This window comes from Drosophila santomea, chromosome 2R (assembly GCF_016746245.2).
Source record: "Drosophila santomea strain STO CAGO 1482 chromosome 2R, Prin_Dsan_1.1, whole genome shotgun sequence".
NCBI lineage: Eukaryota > Metazoa > Arthropoda > Insecta > Diptera > Drosophilidae > Drosophila > Drosophila santomea.
Window position 1 is genome coordinate 13,462,766 of NC_053017.2, and position 13,734 is coordinate 13,476,499.

Below are 13,734 nucleotides of genomic sequence, written 5' to 3' on the forward strand. Positions count from 1 at the left end.
ACATCCTGGAGTCTCCAGTCCACAAGTGACCCGAATCTCTAGTCTGTCAGAGGCATTGCTCTGCTGATGTTTCTCCTTTCGCAACCGCCATAAATCACTATTATCTGGGGCAACATTTTAATGACTTGGGACATTTGCATACACCCGTACACCTGCTTATTCAAGGGGCGGCGGGCGGTGGGCAGTGGAAAGTGGGCGTGGCCGGCCTCTCAACTGTGCCGGCCAAATTGTAGTTCAAGGACTTTGGCTTAAGCCGTTTGGCTTAAAAGCTTCAATGATGTCTGCAGAGCAACCGCAAATTCCCCGGTGCGCAATTCTCGTTTATTGTTTGGCTAAATTAACATTTGTTTTGAATGACTAACGCATTTCCTTGCGCTGTTTGAGTTTGTCTTGCTCAATTTATGGTCCAAAAACACCAATAAAGCTGAGGGTATTAGGCCAAATCAAACTCACTATCTGGCATGTTCAATTTTTCAGCATTTTCCCCCTTAAAAAGTCAGTGCTGCTGGACGTAAGCTGATGAAAGGATTGTGTATCGACAATTTCCATATGTGTGTGCGAGCGAAAGGAAACTCATATTCCAATTCACGGCTTTCGGTTTTTTCCACTGAAATCACTCAATTGTATGAAAGCCCAGCAAAACATAATTCGGATTTTGCTGCTCGTGTGCATTTCTAAGTTTAAGCAAAACTTCCAATTTGCAGGGGATTATTTATGGCTGATTTGAACGAATATTATATGAAGACTTTTGAATTAAAGCCAAATATTATTTAAACTCTTTGCTTTTGGCGATACACTAATCCAAGGACATTCGTGTTCAACGTCGCTTTGGCTTTTCATCGCTGCTGCTGTTGACCCGCCAAAGCTGTTTTTCACTTTTCCCGGTGACATATGCCCACCCTAGCAGCCTTGGCTTCTTGGAATCTCGCATGCACAACAAAAATGGCAAAATGGCAAAATGGCCAAATGGCAAAAGCCAGCAACAGGGCCAAAAACACAAGTGGGGGGGCTCCAACGCCTGTGGACGGAATATGAATATGAAATTCCGTCGGGGGCCCAAAGGACCTGGCTTTTAATTGTGTGTCGGAAATTATGTTTCACTTTTCCCACCTCGGGCGCATCATCAACCAGTCTCGACGGTCTTTTGTTACCCCAAGTAAAAGTAGCCCGAGGCAAGTTTCTACTGCAGTGTAAATTGAAGGCTTTCCGGAAAACATGACTCCTGGAAAAAGATGCACGATGTCGTACAATTGAATTGTAGGTCTTTTTGTCTAATATTTTCTTTTTTTAGCAGCAACTCGTAGCATAGAGTTTTAATTGGTCTCGCTGACAAACATGTTTTGCTTTCAAGGGTTATATGCATTTTCACTGAAACCGCTAAAAAAAAAGCTTTGTTTAAAGCAATCAAAAAGTTTTGTTTCCTCTAATTTGCGTATTTGTAGGTTACAGCCAAATTAGTTGAAAGCCATTAACACTGAAAAAGTCATTTAAAACTGATGCAGACTTTTAAAATATACTAATTTTTTTATTATTTAGAGGGAACATTCACTAGCGTCCTAACTACTTTTTCTTTCTAATGAATAGTGCCTAATATACAATGTTATGTTTTGTGTATTTGCAGTATCTTTGGACTTCAGTTAACAAGCCCCGCAATCGGACCGATTAAATTCGATTTAAAAAACATTATAGCTCGACCACACACAACACAATCGAACCACAAACAAGATTTAGTAATTTTCTCGGAGCGACGACAACTTTGGAACTTGTAAACTGCAAACTGTGCAGCCAGGCGCCTAATCTCCTCAGATCAAAGTGCAATCTAATTGATTGGCCAAGGAGCAGTGCGTAGAGCAGAGGTACGACTAGGAGCTGGCACTGGATTGTGGGAGGCTGGGGAACTGATCTGCGGATGCATTTCGCTTGGACGTGGGGCCCGACAAAGACAATACGGAGGGTCTACGGAGTGCTTTGGCCCGTTTACGCAACAGAACGGGCCCCTCTCTTCCACAACAACCCACCCCGCCGGCCTCTCCCCTGCCCCTCGCCAGCACCCACGCCCATAGCCACGCCCACGGCCACGCCCACAACTATTTCCAGGAATCTTCGCGTAACTCCGCGCTCGCTGGCCTAAAGTCAAGTGAAGCGGGCCAAGGAGTCGCCGCATCCGCAGGATCTTCAGGAAGAGGTCCTGCCGCAGAAGGTAGCCACATCAATGGCCTCGCCCATCATGTACGTACCGCTTGACCATGCCACAGATATGCCATGGCGCATCCTTAGTCATATCTGGGTGGGGGTAACCAATTGCTAGACTGGGGCTGCTATTGCTGAAGAATTTTGTATGTAACACCTGACACCGCATAACTTCCCATAATTGCACCGCAAGCTTGAACAAACCCAAATTGTTAAATATGTTGTGTGAAAATATTTCTAGTGAATATCTACATTATTTGGAGGGAGATTTTTATATTTAAATTGTTTTTGGTAGTAGTACGGACTGCTAGAACCACTTTATAATCTAATTTTCAAACTCAAACACCAATTTTTATGCAGTGTATAAACTGTCGAGCTTTACATTTATTAACTTCGCTGGAACTTTGGTAAAAGGATATGACAGTGGGCTCCATTATCAACTGGCGTTACGGTCAGGTGTTAACTGAAATTATTGCGGGAAATTCTCGTTATTGGTAATTCGATTTGCACCTACTTCACGCTACGTGGGCCCCAAATTGGTTTTTGGTTTACCCAGGGTCGCATGAAACAGGGTCAGCACGTGAGTGGACCCCAAAATTTAAAGGGCATTTCCGAAAACAATGACACCGACATAATTGCGTAACAACATTTTACCATTAGACTTAATTAAAACCGTCGTTGAAAATAACTGCCATTGGCTGCCCGAATGTGGCAGTGAAAATGGAAAAGCCGAAGCCTGAAGTCTGTTACGGAATCTCAGACAAAAAACCAGCATGGAAATGGGATATACTTGAGTTTGATGGCAACGACAACATGCTGAGGTATTTTAATGAGATTGAGGGTTTGCATTTAAAGGGATTTCATGCATTGCAATGCCGGCAAAGGCACCAGGTTAATTAGGATTGCCTTGGCGAATACAGCCATCATATTATTCCGCTAACCTTTTCCGCCGAAAGTAGACGACGTTGATGATGATGGGTAACATCTGCCAAATTTGGCATAACAAAAAAAAATGTATTGTCATGGCCAAAAACCGAGTATTTCTGGCCAAAGACAGTGTATTTCAGGGCAAAAACAAAAAGGACACGTAAAACCACCACAGATTGCAATGTGAAAATATTGGACCATTTGCCCAGCCTCCATTTCATACATTTCATTTGGACGAAACTTTCGTTATTGGAGAGCATTCGGCATCATCATGGGCCCATCTCCTTGCCAATTTATAAAGTCCTTATTTCGGGCCGGGCCAAGAGGATTAGGCCCCAAAATATTTGGCCTTCGGCAGGGGCTTTTGTTATGCTTTTCGGCCTGCCAATTCAAATTACGGTGTTGAGAGAGGATTTACTCAGCGACTTAATTAAACGCCATTATAATAATGTTGACGCTCGCCTGTTGTTACATTTCAATTGTTATTGCCGCACACAGTTGGAAAAACAATTACACAATTTCAATTTATATTCGCAACTCTTTAAACAAAATAAATTCGAATTGGTTCAAGGGGTAAACTGAAAGCCAGTACTTTACGTTGGTTTGCTTTGCATTTCGCCAGTTTCTAATTAGCTTAATTACTTCTGATGGCGCATACGTTTTAGAGTGCCCCATTCTACCTTAGACTGCATTTTATTCATGAATAATTTGTGAATTGTGTTATGACATTCGCAACCAGCAATCAACCCTGGCAGCTTTGACATTGATAAACTATATATACTTGAAAACATGTCGTTCACAATCACCCTTTCGCCGATGCCAGGTTGTGGTTATGGGTTTTTGGTGGTTGTGGATTCTTCGCCAAGGAGAAAACCTTCATTGGGGACCACCACTCACTTTGAACTCCAACACAGCTCAGCTCAGGTGGCGGGTCTGATTGATTTGATTGCTGTCACCTTAGGCTTACGCATCCGAACATACGAGTATAGAGATTCGGATGAAGTGCTCAACCATGACAGATGGAGTCACTCGAATTTGTCTGTATGTTCCGGTAATACTGCTGCTTGAATTTAAGCCTCTTAGCCGCAGGGGTAAATATTCATAATTTTTCATTTCCCCCCTCAGGGCCATTCATTTCCCATTACGTTAAACGAAGCTGAACGGCATGGGTGTGTATCCTTTATTGGCACAGTTTGGAATATTCCCGGGTAAATCGGTTAAAATGCAATTATCGTTGGCCATTGCAATGCGAATGCGAGTGCTCGTCCTTTTTGGCCGGAAATCGAATTGATTTGCTGCATGACCACAGACAGAAGACAGGTGAAACGAACCCATGCGACGATTTATGGCCAGGAATTAAGCCTCATTGAATTTGTATAAATGTGTACGTAAATGTATACCAGCGGACCAAGACCGAGACTGAGACTCGCATAATTGAAGGCCCATTAAATGGTAGAAATAAAAATTGATGCCCTGCCTATCCAGCCCATACCAACTTTTGCCGGAAATTGAATTTGATAAACTTTCTAAAGGCAAGAGGCAGAAGAAGAGCGGAGTTTCTAGGCAGCAATTAGTCCTTTTTAGGAGGATGTCGATGGGGTGGCTTGGCTTTGAGTTCCCTTTTGCGTTTGGGGTTTGGGTTTTTGGGTGGAAAAACTCGATCAGATGAGGCTACGACGTGCCGTGCGTCAGCTGGAGGAGAAATGGGAAGCAAAAAGTTTGTTTATGCTTAGACTTTTTGGCCGGCTCCTACTCCAGATTCGGGACCATATAGAGCACCGAAGCTTTGGCTTCGACTGCTGCTGTCATTCAAGTGTTTTAATCAATTCTGATTTAATTTTACGCCCAATTAAGTGTGAAAAGCGTTTGATGTTGAGCACGGGTGCGAGAGGCAAATGGCTCCGTATCCGTCCCCGTTTCCATCCTCCGGATTTTTCCGACCAAGTCACGCAAGCGTGAGCATTGAATATGCCATATGTGTGGGTTCGCCCTTTATGGCTGCGAAGCTCCTCGGCTGCATAAGGTTCAGGATTCAGGACTCCTGGGTTTCAGGGTTTGGGCTTTGGGGCTTCATTTGATTCGCAGCACTAGAGTAAACGCATTTTTAGATGTATTTTAGCGATGTTTTTGTCTCTGGCCGCCTCAGTTGGAGACACTCCAGCACCGCCACTGCCGCTTGAGTATCCTTGCCATGTGGCTTCCGCACCATTCTCACTGCCTCGCTTACGCTCACCTTTTCGCCTTTTCTCTCTGTGTACCCGCTAACCATGGACCAACTTTCTTCCCATGACAGAGTCAGCCGTGGCATATAGTTCCGCCCCCCAGCATTATCCACTAATCTCTATCAACAGCCACTGCCAACGGGCCGCCACTCCACCGGCAGCTCCAACTCCAGGTTAAGTCTGTTGGAGAGCTTAGTCTGCATGACTGCCGATCCCATATCGTTGTGCTTTTGGATTTGTTTGCAGGTAAACACATATGAAGACCTCATCTTTTACAATATTTGCTTATGAAAACGATTTGGCCTAAATTAAATAAATTTTACAACGTGCAATTCATTCCTTTACATATTTACATTGCTCAAAAACTCTTTAAGCCTGAAAAGATTTGAAGTCCTGGTGGCCCTTCAGGTGGCACAATTCCGCCAAGAGGGTTGTAATGTGAATTGTAGTCGTAAAGCAATTTTCTTGTACTTTTACAGTGCCAAAGGAATGGTATGAGGTAATATATGGTTGCCAGGAGCCGCTGTAAATTGTATCCTGGACCCAAAAATGAACCCATGAGAATGCACAAAATTATGCGAATCTATTTCAGTTGCGCAGACGGAATTTACTTTATTTAGGATTTTCATGTATTACATTTTGAAATCGATTTTTGTACACATAAATTTCGATTTACATGATGATTAAATTTAGCGTCTTGGAGATTGTTGTAAGGCTATACAAGTTTAATTGCCCCTCATTTTCTGAGAGGAATGATGTTTGCATGTAAATTCACAAGGGTGCGCGTGTTTAAAGTTGGTTTTCAAAGACGACTGCCTTTTCTTAAATGAGTGTTTCGTAAGCTAATTAAAAATCGTATTCCATTTCAGTCACAATTTCTCTTTCTTTCTTGTCCTTAAATGGATTTGTGTGTGTTTGTACGAGTGTAACTGTGTTTCACGAGTGTGGAAGTGTTACTACTACTCCTACACTTGGAAATTTAAGCACTAAATCCACTCATTTTACACGTGTGTGCATGTGGATGTGTGTGTTGGGTGTGTGTGTACGTGTGAGGATGAACATGGTTGGATTGCAGTAACTGGGTTAACTAATCTTAACTGGTAACTTAGAACTAACTGAATTGACACAGGTGTTACGTGGGCCGAACGTTTCTAGCTAACTCTCTCCACTCAGAGGCCAATTTTGATAAAAACCATTTTCACAAGTTTCGCTTATTTTTTTTTTTTGGTGGAAATTTAGCAACTTTCAATTTTTATCCTTGTCGGAACTTGCTCTTAAAAGTTGGCATTTAAAAGTAGAACGTATGGAAATTCGCTAGTAACTAATTTAGTTAGACTGAGAAGGCCGAAAAAAAGCGGAACGCGAAACGAATACATTCTTTTTATAACACAAAACGCTGGCCCTGATCGAAATCCCATTGTCTTGGCCAGCGTTTCAGGCATCAGGTGGATTTTTCCACCTGCTATTTTTGCCCGTACAAAACAATTGTATGCGTATAAAAACAAGGATATCGAGGGATATTTTAGAGACAGGTGAGTGTGTGTTTAGGACTAAAACTAATTCCCTAGTGGTTGCGTTGCGCCTACGTCGAGCAATCGAAGAGCAAAATCCTTTCGAGGATCAGGATCGCCAGTTTTCGTTGCTCGCGCACTTTTTCGAGCTATCTTTGTTAAATGCACTTTTACATTTAGAATTTTTGTTTTTTTGTTTCAAAGACCAGGTTTTCTCATATGATCTGATCCCTCTCCACGCCGAGGCCCCAGTTTTCCAATGTTTTTCTTTCCTTTCCTTTCCTTTTCTTTTGTTGTTTTTTTTTTCGGGGTTACTATATCGACGCTTGAGTCGGTGTGCTTGTGTGTGTGTTTTTAGTGATGTGTGTGTTTGGTGGTATAATGGGGTGATTTTCAATTGACCCGCTGGGTGGCCATAGGTGGCACTTGGTTTTGCCACCCAACGCGGTGCACATCCCATGGTGCGAGCGGTACTTAGTAGACAATCAGCAGGTTGTTTTCATTGAATCCGGCCGAGTGACCAGCATTGCGTACTATGAAACAGGACCCGTCGAAATGCATGCGCTTCTCATTACGACTGAAAGAAAAAAATAACAGATTAATAAATAGAAAGCTTTAAATTCATGTCCAAACTGTGTTCAAATCTTTCGAACTGTGTATGAAAGGTGTTTTACTGCTTTTTGGCAATTACTGCCAAAGTGTAGAACCGATTCTTTGAGTGCATCATTACTGCAAAAATAGGCGTGGCTGCAGTGGCGTCAACTCACCGGACAAACAGGTGCGAGGTCTTGCCCAGCGATGCCGTGCAGTGGATGCCGGGTGTGGTCAGAGTGGCGGATCCATTGCCCGGACTGGTGCGAATCAGGCACTTGTTGTGCTGGCGGGTGACCTTCACCAGGCCGTCGGCCGCCTGCGTGATGCGGAATCCATTGATGTCGTACACCTCGGTGCCGTCCTCGGCGCAGTTGTAGGTGGAGTTGGCGATTACGTCGTGGGCATCGGACATAAAGGATGGGCCGTGGCGCGAATCGCTGTTGGGTGGTTGTTAATTGGAAAGTGAGGAGCTTGCCGAATTGATTTTCGAAATTTTGTTCGTGCTCAACTCACTCATAGAAGACGGCCAGTGTGTAGTCCTTGGTCAGGTCGGTGAAGGTATCGGTGGTGGTGCGTGTGCCAGCTGTGTCCACCAGATAGATGAGGGCACAGGACTCGCTGGTGAAACTGACGCCTTTGTACCACATTTTGGCATAGCGACTGCGGGTAAATGGTTTGAAATTGAATTATCACACCTGACTCAACTCTTGTTGCTTTAAATGTAATGAGAATGATTACAGGTGCTATACAACTTCTAAGCTTACACAAAGTTATTGGCCTTCATGCCGTCGTAGGTGACGATCTCCACCTTGGAGCCGCTCTGCAGGATCCTTCCATTGGGATGGATGAGCGCCGAGTTGCTGCAGTTGCGCGACAAGGCGACGGCCACCATGCTGCGCTGGTTGAGCACACGCACAGCCTTGTCCAGGGTCATATCAATACTGAAAATAAGGGATATCTTGAAGTTATTGAGGTAGCCACCCATGAAGATCACTTACCGAACGCCCTCGCGCAGGCGCAGCTGGATGGTGCCATTGGACATGGCAATGGGTCCAGATCCCGGACACGGCGGTGGTGTATTGTTGTCGAACTCAAAGGTGCGCGAGCTGACGCGACCCAGGGCGTAGGGTGGTGGCGGCATTGGCGATGGGAACTGCTGGGTGTGATGTCCCTGTGTCTAGGGATAACATATTTCTATACCACAAACGGAGGGGGGAAAGGGACAGAAAATCAATGCACCTACCACGCAGTAGGCTCCATCCACCTCATAGCCATAGCCAGTGTTGAAGCGACCGGTGAGACTCTTGCCGCTGCGCGTTATGTTGGCGGCATCCATGTCCAAGCCCATGGCCTCGTAGCCAGCACCTGCAGCAGTCTGCGGCAGGACACCGAAACCGGAGTGCGTTGCGGCATGCATGCCCAGTTGCATGTAGCTGCGGCTGCAGCTGCTCGTCTGGCTGGAGCACTCCTTGGCCAGGACGGCGGTGCTGGTGCCCACGCTGGCGCTATTACCCATGCTGCTGCTGCTGCTACCGCGCTCCAAGCCGCGCTCCAAGCCGCGCTCCAAGCCGCGCTTCATGCCACCGCTCAGCGACAGGCTGCTCAGGCGTGGTGCCAATGGGCTGTTCATCGACGACACCAAGCGCATGGTGGCATTCTAGGGATTCGGATTGGGAAAGGTTATCATATTAGCTCCACGCTTGCAAAAAAAAAGCTGTCAAAAACCCATTTGACATGTGGCAGGCAACCCTATGAGGCAATGGAGTGGCAACTCTACTCACCGGCGACGGATTGTTGTTGGTGAACACGGAACGCTGGCGCACACCATTCGGCGCCTTGGTGGGCGAGCGCAGGATGTTGTTGATCTTGTCGTTCAACTGGGCACGGGACAGAAAGTCCTCCGCATTGAAGATGCCCACGCGGCCGCTCTTGGGCGTGGCCAGGGGGGCGGTGGTCGGAGCCGATGGCTCCTGGGCCTGGGGCTCATCCAGGGTGCCGGAGTGCTGGCACTGCACCTCCTTGGTGCTGCTGGTCTTGGGTGCAACGGTGTCCTGGGCGTCGGTAACCATTTTCTCAAGCTTCGATTATTACAACTTTAATTGCCGGACTGTATGGAATCGAATGGGTGATGGGATGGATGGCTGGATGTATGCTTGGAGGGATGGAGCGGTGTTCTTGGATGAACCTGGGCCTGAACTTTGGTATGTGGTTGGATCTAAACGAGAACGGCACACGCGGCGTGCTGGCTGCGAAAATCAAGTACTCTGCTCGACACGGAACACAACGACTCAATGAGAGGAATTTAATTTTTATTTTTTATTACTTTTCAAGAGCTCTGCTCGCTGCGACAATTTTCGAAAGAATGACTTGCCTCATTTGCCGATTGAAGGATATGCCATCGATTCTGACAGCTCATGGCCTACCAGGTTTCTTTTCGGTTTTTTCCCATTTTTCGATAGTTGAAAGTGCCAAACTATCGAGTACTAATATACATTCTTTCTTTTCCCCTTCATTTGCTATCTATCATGTGAAGCCCTGACAGACACTCAGATTTGCCGTGAAAGTTCATCGTACATCCGATTAGTGCTGCATACTTTTAGACGGCAAAAAGTTGATTGAATTCGAAAATAACGTATTTAAGGACGACACTGTAGTGCATCCGGTCTCCGTGCCTTTGGTGGCCGGAAAACGAAGTTTTGCCTTCGTAATTGAATCAAGCAATAGACTTGAGCACACAGCAGCGCTTTTAGCAAATTTATTGCCGCTCATTTTAATAGTTTCTACGCAACTGTAAGCTGCTGTAAAAGGGCTTAGGCTTTAAGATTTATTGGGAAAAACTCAATTTGCTGAGCAGGGAAAAGTGCAGGGAAAAGTGGCTTCATTCTTATCGAACTGCTTAAATGCTGAACAAAAGCAGAGTGGCAAAGTTTTAAAGGAGCTGGCAGGAAATGTCAAGAGTCAGATAAAAGTTATGTTTGCACGTGAGCACAGTTCAGTACTTTTGCTAATAAAAAGCTATGCCTTTCTAAGTTTAATATGTTTTAAATTAACCAGGCTTCAATTGTTGTCAAAGTCACACAACCATGAATTTTGTACTTAATGTACATTGAAATGCAATTTTCAAAATACAAACTTTAATTAGAACTTGCATCAGAGTTTCTGCAAAATGTAAACTGCGGTCAAGGAAGTTTCTTAGTTCTGAATAATTTCCAGTCGAAAAGTTAACAGTTTTTGGTTTATTTTATAATCAATAAACATTAATGTTGTTACACTTATTTGGAATATATCTTGAGTTGGTTTACTTGTGGCTTATTAGCCATTTTCTCTGCCTGAATGTTGACATATTAGCCACAGTTTTTGGCAAACCCCCAAGGTCGTTTTATTTCTACTTTTGTGGGTTCACTAACTCACCTTCAGTGCGAGAAGACCCTGAACTTCCGAAACAATTGTGTTTTGGCACGACTGTCAACTCTTTCCGCTCCCATGATTGATTTTGCCTCTTGATTTGAATACACAAATCTATTTTTTTGCGTGGATTAGTTTTGCTTAATGAGCGCATTGACTTCTTGCAGTTGGCCATCGGCCCACGCAGATTTGGATTGACACTTTCGCGATCATTTCTATTTAAATGGACGCGTTTATTTAGCCGCTTGGCTGGCTAAAAATTTAAAATCTTATTTTTGGCACTGTCGGGTCATTAAAATTCAGCCACTGCAGCTGCAATGCCGCCCACGCATCGCATTGACTCAGTTTTGAGCAGCAACTGAAAGTGAAAATGTGTATTATATTTATAGCAAGAATGCAATCGCATATGCATTCAATGAAATACGGAAACTCATTTGTAAAAAGCACCGATGTGATTTTTCCGTTGTCACTTTCGCCAGCCGCAAGCAAACAAATTGGTTAACCTCCTTTTTCAGTATTTATCGTTGAAGAAATATTCGCATATATTCCAACAGCTGAAAATTCTGTTTTTCTGCGGGCTTTTGGTGCAATAGTTGGGATTTGGTTTTTAAGTTGTAATTACGCTTGTTTTGTAAAACAGCAAATGCACTTTAGTTATGAAAATTGAAAAGAGAACATTAGCCAAATGAATGCAGCAATTCGCTTTTATTTGCCAAAGCTCATTAAAATGTGCAAAACTATTTTCGTCTTTTGCCGCCGGAGGCGAAAGTCAGTGAACTTTTGGCGCAGACAAAGATGATAAAATCCATACTAGTATAGTACGGATCCATACGCTATATATAGACTATATATAGAAAGTGCATAGGACTCCAACTTGCCGAGTGTTGCAATCTTTGACGTCACCGTTCGCGTGTGTCAGTTGTAGTAGTGGTAGTGTTGACCACTCAGATTGATGAGAAACTTATGGCATAATTGAAATGGCTTTTAAAATCCATTTGTTCAGCGTTCCGCCTTCTTCCTTATTAAATCCTTAGCAATTTTCATTAAAAACAATTAGCGCCAACGACGCCACTTGCCTTTGTCGACACAACACCAGCACCATTACGTTCTCCTGGGGGGCAGGAGGTGCTCGGGCATGGAATGGATTCGAATGCGATGGGATGGGATGGAAATTAATTGATTGTCAAGATGAGGCAACGGCAACGGCAACCGAGCTGTGTAAACAAATAAATGTGTCTGGTCATTCAGCGGGAGATCTTTGTTGTCGCCTCTAGATGATAATGCCGCAACGCCTGCCCGCTATGGAATTACACTCACCCACTATATGCATCTACATATATATCCAGAGATATTCCGATTCCGTTTGCGATTCCTATGTACAGATATACAGCTGATGGATCTGGCACGCGACGCTAAAAGCCTCTCGGCTTGACTTCCATCAATATTTTGGCATTCCCGGCATTATTCTGGCCGCGTCGAATTCCTTGGTGACTTTTCTGTTTACACAATCCCCTTAAATCCTGCTCCTCCACCCTCAGGTGATTCACGGGGATTTCCTGGAGACGAACAAGCCGCCACCACCTACGCGTGCCCCCGAAAAAGAAATGATATGAAAACAGATTGAAAGGTTGGTCAATTGGTGGTCTGGGCCAAAAGTCTGCCAACTGCCAACTGCCGCCGTTTGACGTCATCGGCTCTTCGGCACTTGCCAAAAAATAAAAGAATTCAACCATCTCATACGCCAAGTCTATGGTCTTATAGTTCATCAAAAAGGTGTGCCAGGTTTTTGATTTTTTGTTTTAGATTTTTTTTGGCTGGTTGGGTTAAACTTTCGCAAGATTTAATGTGTGCTGGCGCTTTGCCCGCGTTGTCGGTCCGAATTTCACGCTTCATTGGGGCAAAAGTGACGTTGTCGCGTCTGCTTTGATTTTGATAAAATAGGCCAAAGTGTTCATCAATAATCATTTGTGTAAAGATCGGTGAGCGAAGCAATTATTTTTACAAAATTTACAAAGAGCAACACACAAGATAAGTTGGCCCAGGCATGGCAATCCATTTTTTTCTCATTTTTGAACATCCTTCACACATCAAAATTTTCGCCGAGTGGGCGGCTTAATGTGTTAATTATTGTTCTACTTTTTAAGAAATATGATGTCAACAAGTTTTTGGAATATATGTACATACATGCATAGCCCATGCACGTGATTTTTTGCAACACAACTTTAATTGCTTTTTATCACATTAATTGGATTTTGTCAAGTACCAGGCCATTAAACCGCTTTTTTATATAATACAATAATAAATGAATTAAACAACATAGTTTTCATATTTAGGACGATTGGCAAGTTTTAATTTTGGATTCTTGGCATTGAGTAAAGAGGCACACGACCACACTGCCAGCCACAGCAACTTAATTCATTTAAATTTAATTACTTTACTTAAATTTCCATTTATCAATGAAAACCGCAACAACTTGGCTGCGTTGCCCGTAGAATATTGCTCATATTTTATTCATTGGTAACCCACATCAAAAGCAACTGTGGAAATTTATACATAAGAATTGTGCAAAGAAATTGTGCCTGGGAAACGCGGACGTGCCTCTTGGCAGGTGCCACGCCCACTTTCCCGAAAGTGTTCTACTTTCTTCGGCATTTTTTTTTTTTTGTGGTGGTTTACCTCTCTGCAAGATTCCTGAAAAGGCATAAATCAAGTGCCTTTCACTTCTGCCTGTTCCGCCTTCGCAGGTTTTTTGTATTTTTCCCCGTTGTTTTTGGCGCATATTAATTTGTGGAATTTTGTCAAAATGAATTGTATAATTTTATAACACATGCTCAGCTTTATTTGATGAGGCATGCCTATAATATAGGCGGATATACATCGGCGTT

The 13,734-nt window shown here is 43.9% G+C and overlaps 2 protein-coding genes across 3 annotated transcripts in view; one reads left to right on the plus strand and one right to left on the minus strand.

The window, feature by feature from the left end:
* The first annotated feature begins 5,525 nt into the window (after window positions 1-5,525).
* Window positions 5,526-13,734, plus strand: part of LOC120444979 — a 35,666-nt gene continuing 27,457 nt past the window's right edge. For both annotated transcript variants that reach the window (XM_039625004.1, XM_039625005.1), the window contains exon 1: window positions 5,526-5,585. In XM_039625004.1, the coding sequence (XP_039480938.1) occupies window positions 5,541-5,585 (45 nt within the window). In that variant the 5' untranslated portion in view covers window positions 5,526-5,540. The remainder of the gene's footprint in view (window positions 5,586-13,734) is intronic.
* Window positions 5,926-9,809, minus strand: LOC120444981. Its single transcript, XM_039625008.2, has 7 exons — window positions 9,226-9,809; window positions 8,688-9,101; window positions 8,443-8,621; window positions 8,209-8,385; window positions 7,958-8,104; window positions 7,618-7,881; window positions 5,926-7,427 (listed from the first exon to the last, which is right to left on the minus strand). Exons 1-7 carry the CDS (start codon window positions 9,511-9,513, stop codon window positions 7,325-7,327), a joined length of 1,572 nt encoding a protein of 523 aa, XP_039480942.1. The 5' UTR covers window positions 9,514-9,809; the 3' UTR covers window positions 5,926-7,324.

Excerpts from the sequence above, each read along its gene's own strand:
- LOC120444981 (XM_039625008.2), bottom strand. The coding sequence starts at position 9,513 with ATGGTTACCGACGCCCAGGACACCGTTGCACCCAAGACCAGCAGCACC. Across the intron at positions 8,386-8,442 it reads CGCCTGCGCGAGGGCGTTCG|TATTGATATGACCCTGGACA; the intron begins GTAAGTGATCTT and ends CCTTATTTTCAG. Across the intron at positions 7,882-7,957 it reads ACACTGGCCGTCTTCTATGA|CGATTCGCGCCACGGCCCAT; the intron begins GTGAGTTGAGCA and ends ACCACCCAACAG.